Genomic DNA, 20,429 nt, shown 5'->3' on the forward strand with positions numbered 1-20,429 from the left:
ATAGTTATATAAATATAATAATTATAAATATAATATAGAATTATATTTATCTAATTAGTATTATTATTATTATAGATCTAATAAAAAATATAAATCTAATATTAAACTTGAAATTAGTTAAAATTAGTAATTAAAAATCTAGAAACTTTAGTATTAATTATAATTTTATAAAAGTTATAAGTATTATATTTTAATATATTATTAATTATAAATATTTAAATATTTTCTATTTATTTAATAAATTTTAAAATATAGTTTTTATTTATTATTTAGTATATAAAAAAAAGAGAAATAAAATTCTTTATAAGAATATTAGTTATAGAAATAATAAGAATAAAAATAGTAAAAATAGCTAAAAAGCTTTTAATAAAAATAAAATAGAAATCTAAATAATATTTTTTTCTTTTATTTATTTTTATTAATAGAGCTTTAAAAATATTATTTTCTAGTATATTTTTACTATTTCTATTATTATTTTCTTTTTTAATTTTAGTAATATATTATATATAAATATTATTAAAGTATTTATTAAAATTATAGAAATTTCGGGATTTAAATTAGTAAATATTTCTATTTTTAAATTAAGTTTTTTTAGTTTTTTATTTTTCTAATATATATTTTTCTAATATATATTTTTATAAATAATATTTGAGTTTTTTATATATAAAATATAGCTTCGGAATATAATTATTATAATTATAAGACATAAAATAGTTATTACGGATTTCGAAGTTATAATTAGATTTATATTAATAATTTCTAAATAAATAATAATTTAAAGAGTTTTAAAAATAGTATTATTAATTAGTAAAATAGATTTTAATATTAATCTATTACTTTTTCTTATAAATAATAATAAATAATTAGAGTTTATTAGAAAAGTCCGAAACTATATATTAATATATTAGTAAACCTTAATAAAATATAATAATTTTATTATATAAGAATTTAGTATTTTATAAAATAAAAACAAAACTATATTATAATTTATATAAATTATTAATTAGTATTTAAATAAGCTCGAATATTATTTTTTTAGAATCTTTTATTATTATAATTATTAAAGTAATAATATTTTATTTATCTAAATTTTAATAATAAAAACTAAAGCTTTTTTATATATATAGTTCGAGAACTAATTATTATAAAAGTAATCTTATACTAGTTCTTTTAATATAATAAAAAAAGCTTTATATATTAGTAAATATGAAGAAAAATAATAAATTTATAATTAAAATTATTATTAGATTTATTATATTTTTGTTTTTAAAACTTTTATACTAATATATAAATCTAATAATAATAATAATAATAATAATAATAATAATAATAATAATAATAATAATAATAATAATAATAATATACTTATATAATATTATATTTTATAAATAATTTAATTAATAACTAGTTTCTATTAAACTTAATAGATTTTATAATTATATATTAATACTATAATACTATAATTCTTATTTCTAAATATTATCTATTTTATTAATTTATATATTATATATTATATTATATATTTCTAATAAACTAATATTAATTAATTAATATTTATAAATTAGAAATAAAATAATTATATTAAAAGAAGTATTTAATAGCTTTTAATAATATTAATTTTATAAAAAAGTATTTAATAGTTTAAAAAGAATTAGTTTTTATTAATTAATAAATAATTAGTTATTTATTTATTTATTTATTTATTTATTTATTTATTTATTTATTTATTTATTTATTTATTTATTTATTTATTTATTTATTTATTTATTTATTATTTATTTATTTATTTATTTATTTATTTATTTATTTATTTATTTATTTATTTATTTATTTATTTATTTATTTATTTATTTATTTATTTATTTAACTTTTATTATTTTTTAAAATTAATTTCTTTTAGTTTTAAAACTACTTTTTTAAAAATAATTCTTTTTTATATAATATTTATATTTATAAAATTCTTTTTTTAAAATATATATTTTATATATATTCTTAAAACTCTTTAATTATAACTTCGATTTTATAATTAAATCAAGTTTCTTAAGCTTTAAACTCTTCCGGAATTATAATAATTTATTTCCTAAATTTCTTTTTATAAATAAAAATTTTAAAAGTAAAATATTTATTTTAATATTTTTATTAAATATCTAGTTATTTAAATATCTAAATATCTAGATATCTAAATACTTTTATTACTAAATTCTTTTTATAAACTATTTTTCTTTTAAACTTTTTTTATTTTAAATTATATATATATATTAGAAAAAGTTTAATCCTAAAGATTTAATATAATAAATCTATAAAATAAATATAAATAAATAAAGAAATAGAAAAATAATATTAATTTAACTAGTTCTAATTATAAGAAAATTCTAGATTATTTTAATATTAAAAGATTTTAATATAAAATAAAGAAGTTAATTAATAAGAATTTTTAAGAATTATTTAAAAAAGTTTTTAATAAATTTAAATTTAAAATATTTCATAAATTAAACTAATAAGAATTATATTAATTATAAATTATATTATAATATAATAGTATTTATATTAAATATAATTATATAATTCTTAATTAATATTATTTAGAAAAAAATATATATATTTAAACTATTAATATTATTATTATTATTAGATAAAACTTTTAAATAAGATTTATTACTTTATTATATATATTTTTTAATAATAGTATTATAAGAAATTAATATATTAAATTAATTAGAAAAATAATAAAAATATATAATAAAATATAAAAATATAATAGAATTAATAATAATTTTAATTAAAAACTTATTATTTTCCTTAATATTTACTAATATATAAAAAATTTATTAAAGATATTAATAAGAGCTTTTTCTATTATAATAAAGAAATTAATATAAAATTACTTTTATAATAACTAGCTCTTTTAATATATATATAATAAGACCTATATAAATATTTATAGCTTTTTTAAAAGCTTTAGTTTCTAATATTGAAATTTAAATAAATAAAATACTATTATTATAATAATTATAATAATTTAATATCTGCTTTAGAAAATAGCGAATCTTTATATAATAAAATTATTATTTTTTATTAAAATATATTAATATATTAATATATAATTTCGAATTCTTTTTCTAATCTTAGTTAATTTATTAATAAGTTCTAATTATTTATTATTATTTATAAAAAAAAGTAATAAATTAATATTAAAATTCTTTTTACTAATTAATAATATTATTTTAAAAAATAGCTAAATAATTATTTATTTAAAATTATTAATATAATTCTAGTTATAATTATAGTACTTTAAATAGCTATTTAAATAATTATAAATACTGTAATTATAATAACTATTTAAATAAATTATATTTTATATATAAAAAACCCAAATACTATTTTTAGAAATATATATTAAAGAGAAAAAAACTAAATAAGCTTAATTTAAAATCCGAAATCTTTATTAATTTAATAAAGAGTTTAGTAATAGCTATTTATAACTAATAATAAAAATAATAAAAATAATTATATTTTTAAGGCTTTTTTAATATTAATAAACGAAATAGAGAATTAATATTTAGATTTGTATTTTATTTTAATTAAAAGCCTTTTAGCTACTTTTATTATATTAATAATTATAATTAATATTCTTATAAATAATCTTAGTTTTCTTTTTCTTTTATATTAATTAATAAATAAAAACTATATCTTGAAATTTAAGAAATTATTAATAGAAGTAGCTATAAAAAATATTTAAATCTTTTTATAATAAATAATATTTCTAAATATAATATCTATTACTTTTATAAAATTATAATTAATACTAGAATTTCTAGATTTTTAATTACTAGTTTTAATTAATTCCAAGCTTTATAATTAACTAATAATAATATTAAATTTAATAAAATTATTAAAGATTAAATTAATATCTAGTTTAATATTAGATTTATATTTTTTATTAGATTTATAATAATAAGAATACTAATTAAATAAATATAATTTTATATTATATTTATAAAAAATTTATTTTTATTTAGCTTAACTAATATAAATAAACTAGAAATCTATTTTTATAATTTTACTAATTATTTTATTATTTATAATATAATATTTTAGATATTTTAGATATTTTAAAATATTATATTATAAAGTTTTATTTTCGAATTCTATTAATTCTATAATAAAATTAAAGCTATTAAATATTCTTAAATATTTTATTAATATAAATATTATATAATTAGATATAAAGAAATAAATCAAATATAAATAAAATAAAATAAAAATATATAAAACAAGGAATATATATAGAGATTTTTTTAGTAAAAATATCTGGATATCTAAATATATAATACTAGACCGGATTAGAGAATTAATATTATTTTTTACGTTTTTAGAAAAGTTCTAATATTAATATAATTATTTCTTTAAAAGTTATATATATAGTTATAAGATTCGAAAAACGAAATATAAATAATAAAATATAAAATATAAAATATAAAATATAAAATATAAAATATAAAATATAAAATATAATTATATAACTTTATATTTTATAAATAATTTAACTAGTAATTAGTTTTTATTAGACTTAATAAATTTAGAACTTATATATTAATATTATAGTATTATAATTCTTATTTCCAAATAATAACTATTTTACTAATTTAAATAAATAAAATTTTATAGTTCTATAATAATATTATATTTATATATAAAATATAATTTTAATAATTTTAATAAAAGATCTTTTAATTATAAATATAATTTATTATATTTATTAAAGAAAATTATTAAAAAAAAAGCTATTTTATAAATATAATTAAAAGTTTTATAAGTAATAATAAAACTTGAAATAGCTTCTAAAAATAAAACAAATATATAATTTAAAAAAGAATTTAAAAAAACTTATAAATATAACTATATATTTATATAATTAAAAATAATAATAATTTATAAAAAATTAATATTATATAAATAAATATTAAACTAAAAGAATTTTTATAAAATATATATAAAATATATATAAATATATATATAAATAAAGATTAAAAGAACTTTAAATTATAATAAAATCATTACTAGCTATTATTTAAAATTTTATAAAAAATTAATTTATTTATTTAATATTTAATATTTAATATTTATATATTATAATAGAAATGAATTAATTATTATAATTTAAATATTTTATAAAGCTTAGATTCAAATTTCATTTTTTAAAAATAGTTTTAATTTAAAATTATTAATTATTATATAAATACTTTTTATATATAAGTTTTATAAATAATATTAAAAATTAAAAAAAGAATTATTAATATAACTAAAGTTTAAAAAAGCTTATAAAAAAAGAACTTTATATATATAAATCAGAATTCAATAAAAACTATAAATAAAGCTTATAAATTAATATTTTTCTTTTTGTTTTTTTAAAAAAAAAGCTTTTATAATATTTTATATATATTAAATAAATATTAAATTTAATATATAAACTAAAAAGCTATTTATTTAAATAAAAAGTTTTAGAACTATAAGTCTTTATATATTTATAATTAAATTAATATAAACTTATAAATATAATTAAAAGTTATAATAATTTATTAAAAAAAAATTTATATATATAAATAGCTTTACTATAAAAAGAGAAAAAGTATACTTGCTTTATATAAGGCTTAGAACTCCCAGAATTACCTCTCTGGCTAGTTAAGTTAAATTCATATATATGGGCCTCAGCCTAAATAGTTTCTCGAGCTACCGCTATAAGATGATTTTCTCTTCCTCCTCTCAAAATCATGTCTTCAATTTTGCTAGGTGCTATGAAATACTTGCGAGGCGATCACTAATCCTGAACCTGATAGAACTCAACACCGACCTGCTCCCCCTCCCGCGCCATCATATCCTCGATCGTCCAATCAACATGGACATGATCTTCAGGGATATTAGTAGACTTGAAGGGACTTCCTGTCTCCAAATTGGACTTCACAGCTTCAAAGTTGTCATACGCATATTTTTCAGCATCTGCGGCATTCAGCCAAGTTGGTTGCGGGAGCTTCAGAAACTCGGGATTAGACGCGATCATTTCCCAATCAGTCTGACGCCAGCGGTGACGGGTTTCCCAGCCCATGCGTTGTGTCAGAGCTGTTCTTTCAAAACTGTCCGCAGAACGTTAGCATCCTCTGGTGTAAAGCATGATATGAAGGCGCGAGACTTACCGAAGTTTTTCGTAAGCTCTCAATGCGAGGGGAATATTTGCTTTCCCATTGATATCAATCAAGGCACCAATTGTGGCTCCATCTTCAATAGCTTGAGCACCACCAGTTCCTGAAGTTGCGAGATGTGGATGCGCAGCATCCCCAACCAGAGCAAGTCGCCCTCCTTCCGACACCCACTGCTTAACTGGATTTCTCCACAGCAGTTTCCAGTCAATCAGTACCTCAGGTGGAATCTGTTTGATAACTTCAAGCAGAACTTGATCCCAGCCTTCGACCGCCGCGAGCATGTCTTCAATTTTTCCAGGTAAGTTCCATGACTCTTCGATATTTGAATCATCCTTGTGAGTCGCAAAGCAAGTGATGCTCTTCATCTTGGTATTAGTGGTGACAATAGCGTGTGTGTCTTTGCCTATCCAAACTAAGAGCAAGTCTTTCTCAGATGCTGCGATCCATTCGGTTTTTGGGTTTTCGCGCAGGCCTTCCAGTTGGAACCATGAGCGATACACTGCGAAGCCGCTTTTCTGAGGTTTTTCTTGTTTTTTTGTCACGACAGCCCTCGCCTTGCTGTGGACACCGTCCGCTCCGATAACGAAGTCCGCTTCGTATTTCTTGCCATTCAAAATCACCCCAGCGGACGTTTCGGTTTCGAGGAATTCGGAGATGCGTGCATCAAACACAAACTCAACTCCCAAGGATACAGCATACTCATACATCGATCTTTGAGTCCGGCCGCGGTTTGCGTAAAAATTTGGACAGCCTTCATAGTCTGCAGGCAGCGGTTGGTTGAAGAGGATTTTCCCATTCTGATCTTGAATACGCATGGTATCTGGCTGAGCTGCTAACTCTTCCACCCCGGGAAGCACTGGACCCCATTTCTCCATGATCCGAGTCGCGTTGGACCCAACCATAATCACATCTCCTAGAAGGAGACCATGATCAGCACACCAAACTAGAAAGTCTGAAAGTGAAACCAAAATAACGAACCTTTATTATCCAAATTTTTGACCGCTTCAAAGACTTTGACTTTGCACCCTTTTCGTCTCAGTTCAATAGCTGTAGCCAGACCACCAAAACCCGCGCCAACGACAATTGCACTAACAGTTTCCACCATGACGGAGGCAGGAGGTAGAGGGGTGAGCGATAATCGACGGTAGCTACTCAGCAGATTTCCCAAAAACTGGCTGTAAATTTGCCCCAGATAAGTCAAATGAGGAATATGCTATTTACCAGGCCGATTCTTATTCTTCAGCCTGTACAGGAAGTTCTTCAAACATCTCAATGGGCACCGAGCACCAATTGCGGCCCCAGTGCATCTCCCAGCGAAGATGGTCCACCGGCCGTGAAGGGGCGTGAATACGTGTGGATCCCCGTGCGGCATTTCGGGCCGAACGAAAAGAATCCCGGGAGGCCGAAAGTACACGAGGTAGGAAGGTACCTCATGCTGCGAAGCTCTTACAACCGCAGAGCGAGTTTCTTTAACATGAAAAATAATCTCATTATGCCACCTCACAGGAAAATCATTAGAAACGACTGAGTGCCTTGCTCTCGTTGCAAATATGGAGAGCCACACAATTCCTCTCTGGACACCATCTCACGATGACTTAACAAAGTCTCCAATGGCTCAATTCCGAGACATGGTCAGCAAAAAAACTGGTCGTATTTTTACCACCTATCACGACCTTCACGATTGGTCCGTGGATCCAGAAACAACAGGGGATTTCTGGATGATGCTGTTCGAATTTCTCAACCTGGGCGCGTCAGTCTTGCCAACCAAAGCCTTCGAGCCTGTGAGTATTTGATGAGTGTCAGTAGCTGGGACAAGTTTACTAATTGAGAGGACACTACTATAGCATTACGGAAAGATGTTCCCAAGTCCGAAATTCTTCCCTTCCGCGAAGCTGAACTTCGCTGGCAGTGTTCTATCCCAGCGCAATTCTACGGCCACAGCGCTTATTGAGGCTCGTGAAGGATCTTGGGAAACAAATATTATCACATGGGGGCAACTCTACAGCCGTGTGCAGCAGAGAGCAGATGCTCTAAAGTCATTGGAAGTCGGAGAAGGCGATCGTGTCGCAGCAGTCATTGCAAACACCGAACATTCAATTTCTCTGTGCCTGGCTACCCTATCATTGGGTGGAATTTGGTCTTCGATATCTCCAGACTTTGGTGCGAAAGGGATTCTAGATCGACTGCTCCAAATTCGCCCAAAGGTAGTCTTCGCGGACAGTTCGACAATTTACAATGGAAAGCGGCATGACCTTCTTCCTACCGTGCGTGATTGGGCCAAAGTTCTGGCAGAGGACGAGTCATTGATAAATATCATATTCACGCCTTCAGATCGGATGTTAGAAATTAATTCCGTCAAGAAATCAATTGATTACAGCACATTTCTATCCTTTGCAATTGGTCGGCCACTCGAATTTCTGCAGCTGCCATTTAGCCAGCCAGCCTTCATCTTCTATTCGTCTGGAACCACCGGCTTTCCCAAATGCATCCTACATAGCGCAGGCGGCGTGTTGCTGCAAGTTAGGAAAGATTATGAGCTGCATATCGGGCTGTTACCAAGTGATATCCTCTTTCAGTATACGACCACAGCGTGGATCATGTGGGCTTTCATCATTTCCGCTCTCGGGACCGGCTCGACCATTGTCCTATATAGTGGCTCTCCGGTGTATCCCAACGTTAACTTCCTGCCGAGATTGGTCTCAAAACTGAAGGTATCAGTTCTTGGAACCTCTGCCAAGTACCTCACAGACTTGAAGGATAGTGGGAGTAGGCCGAGATCCGATATCGATCTGTCATCTTTGCGGAAAGTCTCGTCCACTGGCTCTGTGCTGCCGATGGATGTTGCTGTACGGTTTTATAAGCATGGATTTCCGAAGGACGTCCAGTTAATATCAGGAAGCGGAGGAACGGACTGCTCATGCGCTTGTGAGTCAATGCTCTTCTTTTAAACCCAAAGAAATGCTAACCCTGGGTGGTAAGTTGTTTGCGGCAACCCACTGCTCCCTCTCCATGCGGATGAGATCCAAAGCAAAACACTCGGCATGGCCGTCGATGTACTCAATTCTGACGGACAAATAATCCAGTCAGGAGAACCAGGTGAATTGGTGTGCAAGCGGCCTTTTCCCAGCCAGCCTATAACTTTCTGGGGCGACGGCGGAGAGGGTGCGTATAAAAACTCGTACTTTTCCATGTTTGGGACAACAGTGTGGGTTCAAGGTGACTTGATTCGAATTGGGCAAAGGACTCGGGGAATACAGATGCTAGGGAGATCGTGAGTTTTTATCTCCTGTTACTTTAAATTTGCGTTCACTCATTGGCCACACAGAGACGGAGTCCTCAATCCAGCTGGCGTAAGGTTCGGTTCTGCAGAAATCTACAACGTGATCAGGCACTTCACCGAAATCGATGACAGCGTATGCGTTGGCCAGCGACGACCTCAGGATCGAGATGAATCTGTCCTTCTCTTCGTCAAGCTAAAAGCTGGTGTCAAAAAGACAAAAGTTTTTAAAGACCAAGTGAAGGAAGAGATCGGAGAGAAGTTGACTCGGAGGCACGTCCCTAGATACGTGTTCTACGTAGATGCGATTCCTTATTCGATCGTGGGCAAGAAGTTAGAGATTTTGGTGAAGAATATCGTCAATGGGAGGAAAGTGAAAAGTAGTGTTGTTGTCAATCCAGAAAGTCTGGTGATTTACGAGAGATTCTTCGATCTGGAAAAGGCTGCAAAGGATGAAGATCGAGTGGTTCCAAAACTGTGATTGTCGTGCTACGAGTCTAAAACTCCATTGAATGACTGAGATACCGAGTCATTTACCTGAATCACTGCGTCAATGCTGTTTTCGTTTCCTCTGACATTCAACCTAAATCATTATATGGAATTTTCCAGTGATCAATTGATGCCGAGGACACGCATATTCTATGGTAAAACGGGGAGATTTTGCGTCACCTAGAGATGGGTGCATATCTCGGAATAGAGTGGCCTATTTTCCCGGGATATGTACCGAGCAAAATTTTGCATAGGTTGCACATGGTCCGGCAGGCAATTCTTCACCGGATACATCGGGAAATATTTGGAGCAAACGATACGCCCGACTCCGAACGCAATGATGGAAATAACATGCAGCAAAACACAGTAATGCATATCACTGTTTCGAAATATATCCAATGGTAACAAGATTGGCAATCTCAGGAGATTCACCGACCTGAAGGCATTACTCTTGCGTGAACGTTCCTCAAGCTTCTCGTTATCACAAACGCACGTGAACACCGACACGATTAGCAATATGAGTGTCCAAACTTTATACTGGGTTGTTGCATTGTCATTCGCTACATTTTTCTCATTTAAAGTGTTTCGGTATGGGACGCGCCCAACAAACTTCCCGCCAGGCCCACCGACGATACCAGTGCTGGGAAACTTACTCCAGCTTCCAAGCAAAGACCTACATTTATTTTTTGACAAAATGAGCAAACAGTGTAAGTAATTGCTTCGGGGCTTAGTGGCTGTTGTCTTATTTAGGTCCTAACATCCAATGAACAGACGGTCCTATTGTATCACTGAAGTTAGGCGGCACAAATCTCATACTCCTAAACGATGCCACTGTAGTAAGGGACTTGATTGAGAAGAGAAGCAACATATATTCCGCCAGGCCAGATACCTATATTCGCGAATTTGTGGGAAATCGAAATATCGCTTTCCGAAAGTAAGATGTTTGACGGTTTGAATCTAATCAGTACTAATGTGACTACAGTAATGATGATACTTGGAGGCGGCAAAGAAAAATGTATCATCTTCGTAAGTGCTATCTAAGATCATGAATTCAAAATTATTCTGATCAACTACGAGGTCTCAACACGAAAGTCGCAAATCAGTACATACCGTACCAGGTGAGCTACATCGAACTAGCTCATTTTGTGCTCAACAGCTGAAAACAGGAATAGGTATTCGATAGCAAGCAGCTCATGAATGATTTGTTACATGACCCAGGCCGATACGTTGATCATCTACAACGATACACTACGAGCGTGGCTTCCACTGTTCTCTATGGAATGAGAACATCCACTGCCGAAAATGGTTATGTGAAGGATTTGATGGATGTATGTAGGCCTGTCTACGCTTACTTCTATCATTGACTTTGTTCATAGTGGATGGAAAAAACATCCGATGCTCAGAACTTCCAATTGGTAGATTTCTACGATTTCCTGCGACCTTTGTATCGGATCATGCCAGCTCGGTTCAGTTCACTCAAGACGAAGCTCCTTGAGATCAATACCATTGAAAATAGGCTTTTCTTCTCCCTTTTGGGTATTGCCAAAGAAAACATTGCTAAGGGAAAAGTATACCCAAGTCAGTTGATCTATAGAGTGGTGTCATATCTATGACTTCATAACTAATGACAGAAAGGCTTCATTCGAGATATGTTGCTTGCAGAAGATAAAGACCGGATGAGTGATATAGAAATTGCAAACAATGCTGCGCATGGGTTTGGGGCTGCCACGTAAGAAACCCAGCTACTAATATGTCGTTAACCCCTGGTGCTGACACATCGCTAGGGACACCCAGTGGAACACTGCACTGGGATTTGTGAAGGTTTAGAGTCCTTTTCATTGCCCAAGACTTAGCTTTCCTCTGCTGACAACGCAACTCAGGCTATGATTCTTTACCCAAAAGTGCAACAAGAAGCTCAGCTCGAGATTGACAAAGTGGTTGGATCTAATAGAATGCCCGAATGGGAGGATCGAGAAAACCTCCCTTATGTTCGTGGGATTATCGAGGAGTCGTTCCGCTGTACATCCATCTTTCTTGGTCTCAGTTCTATCGTTAACCAAGATTGTAGGGATGCCAACCACCCTGACTGCTGCTGTACCGCATTGTGTCACAAGAGATGACGTATACAATGGGTATATCATCCCTAAAGGGGCCATTATAATGATGAATGTATGTGAATGTTTCTCACTAATGTCTCTCTGTCAGCTTTGAATCCTGTGCTGAATTCCCATGTGCCTAGGTATGGACTCTTAACAACGACGACGAAACCCACGAGAATCCTCGCGACTTCGATCCATCCCGCCATAGCGCTGAGTTCACCGCCATTGAAAGCAATTCAATCAACCCCGAGGCCACGAAGCGTTCCAACTTCACATTTGGCGCTGGCAGACGAGTTTGTCCGGGCTTTCATGTCGCACAACGGGGTTTGTTCATTGCCATCTCTAGAATGCTTTGGGGCTTTCAATTTTCGCGCCGCAAGGACGCATCTGGAGACTTGATTCCCATTGATCGCGATGCTATAACGTCAGGCCTCATTGTCCAGCCAGCACCTTTTCTGTAAGCTGTTCTTCAACTGGGTCTGATCCAAGAGGTTCTAAGTTGAATCTAGGTGTGATATCCGACCACGGGACGAAAAGCGTGCCTCTATTATTGCAGAGGCATGGGCAGATGCCCAAAGTGATCTAGACGAGAAAGGAAACTTCACGGAAGAATTCTTTGAGAAGGTTTTCCCAGGAAAGTAGAGCAACTTGTATAATATGACGAGTCTTTGTAAGCGCAGATCAGACTACCTAGGAACCTACTTGAACAAGGAGCATAATTAATTTTTCTATGCTGAATACCCATGGGACGTAATAAAACATAATCCACCATAACTTCAGCGCTGTTGTAGATTCATTGATCCAGTGTCAATCTCCAAGGAAGAGTTTCGGTACAAATGAGTTTTCACAGCATCACGATGTCCATATTGATCAGCAATTCCATCAGTCAAGTTCTGCGGCAATTCTCTTTGAGAATCGTATGCAAAATTTACGGATTCATTGCAAGTGCTGTCTACCCATGTGACTAAAATTTTACACTGAGCTTAAATCTGCACTGCCAACCTAGAACGTCTGGATCAAGAGTGGCGACTCAAACTTGGATTTTTTTTATTGTCTTCGCCTTTATTGTTGGAGGTGGCTTGATTAATATCCAAGAATCTCTTCAATTGAATCGTATACCCCTAGTAAAAGATGTTAATATTTCCCGCAGACACTTCTCAGAGAGAGAGAGGTGCAAACAGATAGCACAGGTGTCCTTACTTGCTACATCCGGAAAGATAAACTTTTCCCAGTTTAGTCCAGTGTGAGTGGTCCAACCACCGAGACGTTTCACCGGAGCCTTGAGGTGCAAAAATGCCCTATCTTGAATGGTCGCAGCAACTTCAGCACCAACCCCAAAGTTCACCATGCTCTCGTGTACGATAATTGCTTTTCCGGTTTTCAAGACACTTTCCAATACAGTTTGTCTATCCCACGGGTATATAGTTCGCAGATCAATAAGCTCGATGCTCATACCTTTGAAGTCTCTTTCTGCTGCTTCGATTGCGGCAGCACATGTGTAGAGAGGTCGGCCATAAGAAATGATAGTTAAATCATTTCCCGGCTTTATAATCTCGGCTTTGCCAATTGGAAGAGTGTATGACTGTACAGGGACTTCTTCGACGGCAGCACGGTAGAGGATTTTGGGCTCCATGAATATTACTGGGTCGTTACAGTCGAGAATCGAGGCGATGAGGAGCCCTTTGGCTTGGGTGGGGGAGCGGGGAACGACGACTCTGAATCCAGGGACATGGCAGAAAAGCGCCTCGGGCGACTGAGTGTGGTATCTGTGCCCATTATATCAGCATGATGGTGACATCCATTAGTGTTCGTGGTTAAATACAGTGCACCGTGTCCAACACCACCCGTTGGCATTCTAATTACCATTCCACCACAATTTCCACCAGTAGATCCTTCTCGATAACGGAACTTTGATGCCTCATTTACAATCTGATCAAATGCTGGGAAGACGTAATCGGCGAATTGAATTTCAACAACTGGTTTCATGCCTTCAGAAGCCAAACCAATTGCTGTCCCAACAATGCCTTGTTCTGTTAGAGGAGTATTGAAGACTCTATCTGGCCCAAAATCGTTCTGGAGGTCAACGGTGCAACGGAATACGCCACCAAAAGCGACATCTTCTCCAAAACACAGGACTTTGCTCGAAGCATCTAATGCCGTTCGAAGACCATTGTTAACCGCTTGATATAAATTCATCCGTCTCGTAAGTGTATCTTGTGGCAACTCCGGACTATTGACATACGTTGATTGAACGTGGTGAAGGAGAGGTGTCCGGCCAAAATCAATTGGGACATTGAGCAGCGGTGTTTTTGATGCAGAAGTGCTTGAAATGTAGGTGCGTAATAGAATTTGCGAATACGCGGGCCGCAAGGCTTTCCTCAAAGAACAAGGCATAAGAGCCATGTTGTGTACTTAATTGTATATTTTGTAAGACGAACATTATTCAATCTTTTAGGATTGCTGATTCAGCTAGAGCTCCCCAACAGCTCTGGATCTCACCTGGCACCCCTTCACCCAGCCAAGGACACCCTCGACAGGGATTTACGGCCTCCCGGGATAGAAACCGAGACTGGAGGTTCGAAAATTCAGCCGTAAACAGGCTTCCTTTTGGCACAGGTGCGCTGTGATTTGGCGGTTCGGATCCTGGGATTCCGAAATTTTCTCCGTGTACGGTTGCGAATCGCCCTATGTGCCTCCGGGTGAGAGAAGGGGTGTTGTCGTTTGCTCGGTTGTCTCGGTGATCGAAGATCCGGCCGTAGCTGTGTGCGTTGAGCACGCTTGTTATGTGCCGCCGTGGGGTTCTTTTGGTAGACCGTATCGTGGTCTGGCTGGTGGGACTTGAATTTACAAATAAGGAGATTTGAAAGAAACTAGCATTAATATCCACTTTGACCGTAGTATGAAGCTGCTCTTTCAACTCCTTGTGCACAATACTGCCATCCTCAATCGCTAGTACTCTCTTCTTCCTCCATGGAGCGTTAGCGTATACCGGTACTGGAGCTCTCACCCCGCCGGCCGCAACAAGTCCGTAACTCAAAGCACCTTCTTCGGCCGCGTGCGGAAGTGTTCAAGAGGGGATCTTGTATCCGGCGCATCTGGGCCACAGTACTGGCTCTGCCACTGAAAATTGCGGCAAACCACCGACAGCCGTATTCTAAAATGGGACCGAATATGGAGAGAGTAATCTCGGAAAGGACTAGACCAGAGAAGAGAAGCATGAGAGAGGCTGATGGCCATGATATCGCTTTTCTAAGTGGGGTCCGATGGCTGGTAGTAAGAATTCAGAGAACAAAACGTCAATAGGTTAGCAATTGGATGGCCACGGTGTAGAGAGTGGATATGAACTCTCAGGAATGGCCATCAGGTTGAATAGAATGTACTAGAGGGGGATTCGCGAGCAATACCTTTCGGACCGGATACGGTTTATATTGTAGAATGAAGGAGGCAGGGCTTAGGAAGAGCTAGACTCTGCAGTGTTGACAAGACTTGGGCTTGCGTGGGCTAAAGGACACTTTACATCCTGATCAAATTATCTGTAGCGCTCATGCTGGATGCTGGGAATGAAGCCGAAAATGGAAGACTTTTGGCCATTTGAGGGGAATGGAGTTTTCCTAATTCTTGTGCCGAAGATAAGAGTAATAGCAGGAGGGCCGTTGGAACATACGCCAAGTGATGATGACGGTTGTGTTGTGAGCTGAAACTGGATTGCGGATTTGAGAACAGACATTTGAATCGATTATATCCCTCAATTAGGCCTTTCGCATATAGTGAGTTGGGTGTTCGTCCCCCAAAATTTTCGAAGTTTGCGCTCAGTTTCAACCAAAACAAATTGGATAAGTGTGCAAGCCACATTCGAGCAAACTGACAGAAATTCCGTCTCAGTAGGAGGTATCCTGTGCCATTAATCTCGAATATCAAAGAAAATCGAAGAGAACTTCAAAAACACGGATTCTTTCACTACCTTTTACCAGAAAAACATTGTGTCTCTCCTATAATTCTGAACGACACGGGGTACTTGATCATTAGGCTGCTATTTCCTAAATCTCACTCCTAATAGAATACCTTCAGTTTTCTTAAACTAGTTTCTAGAGACAGGATCTATCGCGATTTATCATCGTACAAAATGGTATATACATTGTGCGGAGTCAAATTTGACTTATAGTCCCTCAATACCACCCTCGTATTGGCTCACATCATATTCCGCCGGGTATTTTTGTAGGATTCTCCGCAACTCCTTCTTCTGAGCCTCCTGCTCCTCCGAAAGCACCTCGTAGACATCGTCAAAGATAGCGCCGAGTGCTGGCTTCTTCTCTCTCTCCGCCGCGGCAAACTCCTTCAAAATCGATTTCCTGATTTGTGTTCGGTTCTCTTTTTCCAATTTGTCATCCCAAAGATCCTGATTCTCTAACCACTTACGAAGCCGCGTGAGTGGATTATCGTGGCTCTTCCAGCTTTCAACTTCGCTGCGCGTGCGATATGCGAAACTGTCATCACTCGTACTGTGGTGAGACACACGGTAGCTCATCAGCTCTAGGAGGATGGGTCTACCGCCATCTAAGACAGCCATCTATCGGGCTTGTTTCGTGGCTTCATAGACGGCAAAAATGTCAGTGCCATCAACACGGAGGGTTGCGATACCATATCCGACACCGCGACTAGCAATACCATCACCTTTATATTGATCAGATGTTGGAGTTGAGATCGCGAAGCCGTTGTTGCGGCAGATGAAGATAACGGGACACCCTTTCACAGCTGCAATATTTAAGGCAGCGTGGAAGTCGCCTTCACTTGCTGCTCCTTCCCCGAAATAGCACGCCACCACTCGCGGAGCGTCTGTAGGGTTTTCTATAGCTTGTATCTTCATCGCGAACGCGACTCCGGTTGCGTGGGGTAGTTGCGTGCCTAATGTTGATGCTATTGCATGCTACGTGTTACGTATGGTGTTAGCAAATTTGAGACTAGAATATCAGAGAGAGAAAAGGTAGAAAGAGAGCGTACTGCGCCGACTTTGTTCTTCCCGCTGTAATGAACTGGCATGTTGCGCCCTTTCCCTGGGTCGTTGCGATTGGAGACTAACTGGCTCATGAAATCCTTGAGAGTAAATCCTCGCTGTTGGAAAACACCCGTTTCCCTATATTGACAACAAACTACATCTCTTGGTTCAAGTGCTGCAGCAGAATCAACAGTGGCGCCTTCCTCACCCGCCGACACCTAGGTGTGTCTTTCTGTGAGCCAATTGACATGATACAAGATTGATTGACCAGAGTGGTTCATACCATATAGAAACTCAACCGGCCTTGACGTTGCGCCTCATACATAATTGAATCCAAGATATTGACTAGTTGTAATGCATCGTCAGTCAACCCAATCCTATATATAATAAGTGCTTGGTACGAACCAGTCAACATATTCTTGTACCAAGTAACAGCCTGCTCATTTGTGACATCCGGAACTTCCCTGTCCTTATCCAGAATGACACCTTCAGAATCCATAACTCTGTAGTGGGAATTCGAGATAGATTTGAGGGCTGGGCGAAATTCATTGTAGTGGTGATAGGACTTCCAACTGCGCCTGGGAATCTCGTTCTGTGATTCTGTTAATTCCGAGTTGTGACAGTTGAATCGATGGATTAGGTACTAACTGTGTTGTTTCGGCGCTGAGCACTACCGCTGCAGCAGTACTCCATCTGATTGACCCATTCCGCAAAATCGGTGAGAAAGTGGTAGCTCTATTGATTGACAAGCAGCTGGACTGACGCAGGATCGAGGTTGCCATTTTTAGACGCTCTTGTACAGTCGACTCACATTGCTGGAGAGGGACCCGTTAAATCCCAAGATGACCTAGATGTGAAGGGAAGCTTACAAAACACAAGGACTGGGTTATGCGAGGTCACGTAACTCAAGTCCGCGGCAAGGGCAGGTTCGGCTAGGACTGGTAACTTTTCAAAGTAGCTCCTCCTCACAGGGTGGTCTTCAATATATTAGCCTCCAGCCAATTGTCAAACGTAATGTCTCTATATTTGTAGAAAATACTAGTGAAAGCGAAAATGCTGGGGCACGTGATCTGTGCTCCCCTCCAACGGGATAACTTTCTCCCTTGTTGAAACTGTGCTTCAGGAGCAACAAATTATTAGGGACAAAATTATATGACTGTTTGAGAATATTTTTACAAACACACCCTGGAGAAAAGCTTAGCTATCAACATAAACGGAACACAGATTGCGATGGGAAAACCCGCCGGAAGTCCTAAGTCCGAACTCCGGAGGAAACTGAACTCATCCCTTTGATCCGACTAAGCGGCTGCGCAGCCAATGATGATACTAATGATGTTATGGGATTCAAGTTCGCAACTAGCTACTCAATCCATATTCATGCATCTTGGAACCAGCTCGATCTCTCTTAACCCTTTTGTACCCGTCCGGACCAATCCCCCCGCAACCTTGCTTCTGCATCAAGGCTACCGAGGTAGCAAAAGAGGAAAGCCCATAGCCGACAAATTTCGGTCGACCAAGCCACCGATCTCTTATTTCCTACTGATGGCCATGTGCGAGGCTCATGGCAGGTTCACAGATGCTGCATAAATTTTCTCTTTCCGCATCACCAATATAACTATCTGTACATGCTACCGGCAAAATGAAGCATGCAAGACTCGGCAACGTCCAATACTTTACTTCGTGTATGCGGTTGCAGTACAAGAAGGCTGTCACGGGCTCGAGATACCAAAATTCCCAATTTTTTCATTGTTCAGCTAGAAGGAATGTGATAAAGCCGCTTTTACTCGCGGACATTGGTGAAGGTGAGCAGATTGATCCGAAAGAAAGTTAAAACCTAGAGACTGAATAATTTCATCGGATTTAGGGATCACTGAATGTCAGATTGTTGAGTGGTTTGTTCGACCTGGAGACCGGGTTGAGGAATTTGACAAGTTATGTGAAGTGCAATCGGACAAAGCATCAGTGGAGGTACAGGTCCAACAGCAACCTATAACACAACTTCTCGTTAGATTGACGCTGAATACTACTTGAGAAGATTACCTCGCGATATGATGGCATCATAAAAGAACTCCACTATGGTAAAGACGACATGGCTGCAGTTGGAAAGGTACGTTTTAAAGACTTTTATATACAGAATGAGAGCTGATTTCCGAAAGCCACTTCTTGAAATTGATGTTGAAGAAGATGAAGTTGTCGTGGCAGGGGAGGGCAGCGTGGAAGGGAAAGCACAAGAGTCGTCGAAGATCGACGTTTCCGAAACAACTGAACTACAAGCTTCACCTGTTCTCGAAGATTCTATAGAGGAACTACCAGACATTTTATCAACTCCCTCGAACTCTCAGTCACTTCAAAAGAGAAACAACACAGCCACACCAGCAGTGAGGCACCTGCTCAATAAACTAAACCTCGATATTGCCGACATCAAGGGATCTGGCAAAGGGGGTCGAGTGAGCAAAGAAGACATTGATCGCCATGTCCTATCTACCGCATCTACATCCACACCATTCAAGAACGAACCAACCCCAGTTGCAGTTGTAGTTGCTAAAGCAGAGGACCGAATGTCGCGCTTCACTTCCATACAAACCCAGATGTTCAAAACCATGACGCGGTCTGCAACTATCCCACATTTCCTCTACACGCATACGGTGGATCTCACAGCACTCAGTCTCGCGAAGACACGATATAACTCCAGCCATACGAATTTCGAAATGACTGATACGTTACCATCAAAACTCACTGCGCTTCCATTCATCATGAAAGCGCTCTCTCAAGCATTCGCCAAATTCCCCGCACTAAACGCTTACCTTGATAGTGAAAGCCCACAGCTTATCATCAAAGGAGCCCATAATTTCGGTATAGCTGTCGACACTCCACAGGGATTGCTAGTCCCTGTAGTCAAAGACGTGCAAACCCATTCCATAATATCCCTAGCGGGCGAAATTGGCAGATTGAGCAAGCTAGCCAAAGCGGGAAACTTGCACCAGATGATTTCAATGGCGCGACATTTATCGTGAGCAATATTGGGAGTATCGGCGGCGGCGTCGTGGCTCCTGTGATTGTGGCGCCGATGGTGGGGATTCTAGGAGTTGGGAAAATGAGCGGTGTGCCAGTGTTTAAGAAGGATGAGCAGGGTGTAAAGCAATTGGTCGAGAGGGATGAATTGATTTTGAGCTGGAGCGCGGATCATAGAGTTCTAGATGGCGCTACGGTGGCGAGATGTGCGGAAGAAGTACGGACGCTGTTGGAAGATATTGATGTATTTAGCATAGTACTACGCTAAGAGTCATTCCAGCCCAGTTAAAACTACTTAGAATGTCTCCGCATGGCAAGTTTCACCCCGACGTTGGACTCCAGTCCAGGCGATTCAAAACGCC

The 20,429-nt window shown here is 35.9% G+C and overlaps 6 protein-coding genes across 6 annotated transcripts; 3 read left to right on the forward strand and 3 right to left on the reverse strand.

Moving 5' to 3' along the window:
* Positions 1-5,818: 5,818 nt before the first annotated feature.
* Positions 5,819-7,302, reverse strand: K444DRAFT_543379 (FAD/NAD(P)-binding domain-containing protein; the record flags this gene model as incomplete). The annotated part of the gene is made up of 3 exons (XM_024875961.1): positions 5,819-6,131; positions 6,192-7,110; positions 7,176-7,302. The coding sequence occupies 3 exons, from the start codon at positions 7,300-7,302 to the stop codon at positions 5,819-5,821; spliced, it is 1,359 nt and encodes a 452-aa protein (XP_024729366.1).
* Positions 7,303-7,747: 445 nt separating this feature from the next.
* K444DRAFT_543382 (acetoacetyl-synthase) lies at positions 7,748-9,955 on the forward strand (the record flags this gene model as incomplete). Its single annotated transcript, XM_024875962.1, has 4 exons — positions 7,748-7,978; positions 8,054-9,122; positions 9,177-9,468; positions 9,523-9,955. 4 exons carry the CDS (start codon positions 7,748-7,750, stop codon positions 9,953-9,955), a joined length of 2,025 nt encoding a protein of 674 aa, XP_024729367.1.
* A 525-nt stretch (positions 9,956-10,480) lies between these two features.
* On the forward strand, positions 10,481-12,770 carry K444DRAFT_706312 (putative cytochrome P450; the record flags this gene model as incomplete). Its single annotated transcript, XM_024888128.1, has 12 exons — positions 10,481-10,670; positions 10,735-10,897; positions 10,946-10,989; positions 11,041-11,081; positions 11,136-11,291; positions 11,340-11,541; positions 11,599-11,692; positions 11,748-11,784; positions 11,844-11,982; positions 12,032-12,132; positions 12,203-12,519; positions 12,572-12,770. 12 exons carry the CDS (start codon positions 10,481-10,483, stop codon positions 12,702-12,704), a joined length of 1,617 nt encoding a protein of 538 aa, XP_024729368.1. The 3' UTR covers positions 12,705-12,770.
* Positions 12,771-13,145: 375 nt separating this feature from the next.
* Positions 13,146-14,465, reverse strand: K444DRAFT_647250 (thiamine diphosphate-binding protein; the record flags this gene model as incomplete). Its single annotated transcript, XM_024885307.1, has 4 exons — positions 13,146-13,183; positions 13,263-13,828; positions 13,885-14,385; positions 14,422-14,465. 4 exons carry the CDS (start codon positions 14,463-14,465, stop codon positions 13,146-13,148), a joined length of 1,149 nt encoding a protein of 382 aa, XP_024729369.1.
* Positions 14,466-16,218: 1,753 nt separating this feature from the next.
* On the reverse strand, positions 16,219-18,084 carry K444DRAFT_656429 (uncharacterized protein; the record flags this gene model as incomplete). Its single annotated transcript, XM_024886083.1, has 7 exons — positions 17,925-18,084; positions 17,704-17,870; positions 17,461-17,647; positions 17,339-17,400; positions 17,061-17,273; positions 16,660-16,986; positions 16,219-16,629 (listed from the first exon to the last, which is right to left on the reverse strand). Exons 2-7 carry the CDS (start codon positions 17,746-17,748, stop codon positions 16,219-16,221), a joined length of 1,245 nt encoding a protein of 414 aa, XP_024729370.1. The 5' UTR covers positions 17,749-17,870; positions 17,925-18,084.
* Positions 18,085-18,739: 655 nt separating this feature from the next.
* K444DRAFT_647252 (CoA-dependent acyltransferase) lies at positions 18,740-20,335 on the forward strand (the record flags this gene model as incomplete). The annotated part of the gene is made up of 5 exons (XM_024885308.1): positions 18,740-18,857; positions 18,920-19,023; positions 19,091-19,162; positions 19,212-19,958; positions 20,003-20,335. 5 exons carry the CDS (start codon positions 18,740-18,742, stop codon positions 20,333-20,335), a joined length of 1,374 nt encoding a protein of 457 aa, XP_024729371.1.
* Between the last annotated feature and the right edge of the window lie 94 nt (positions 20,336-20,429).

This window comes from Hyaloscypha bicolor (assembly GCF_002865645.1).
Source record: "Hyaloscypha bicolor E unplaced genomic scaffold K444scaffold_174, whole genome shotgun sequence".
Classification (NCBI taxonomy): domain Eukaryota; kingdom Fungi; phylum Ascomycota; class Leotiomycetes; order Helotiales; family Hyaloscyphaceae; genus Hyaloscypha; species Hyaloscypha bicolor.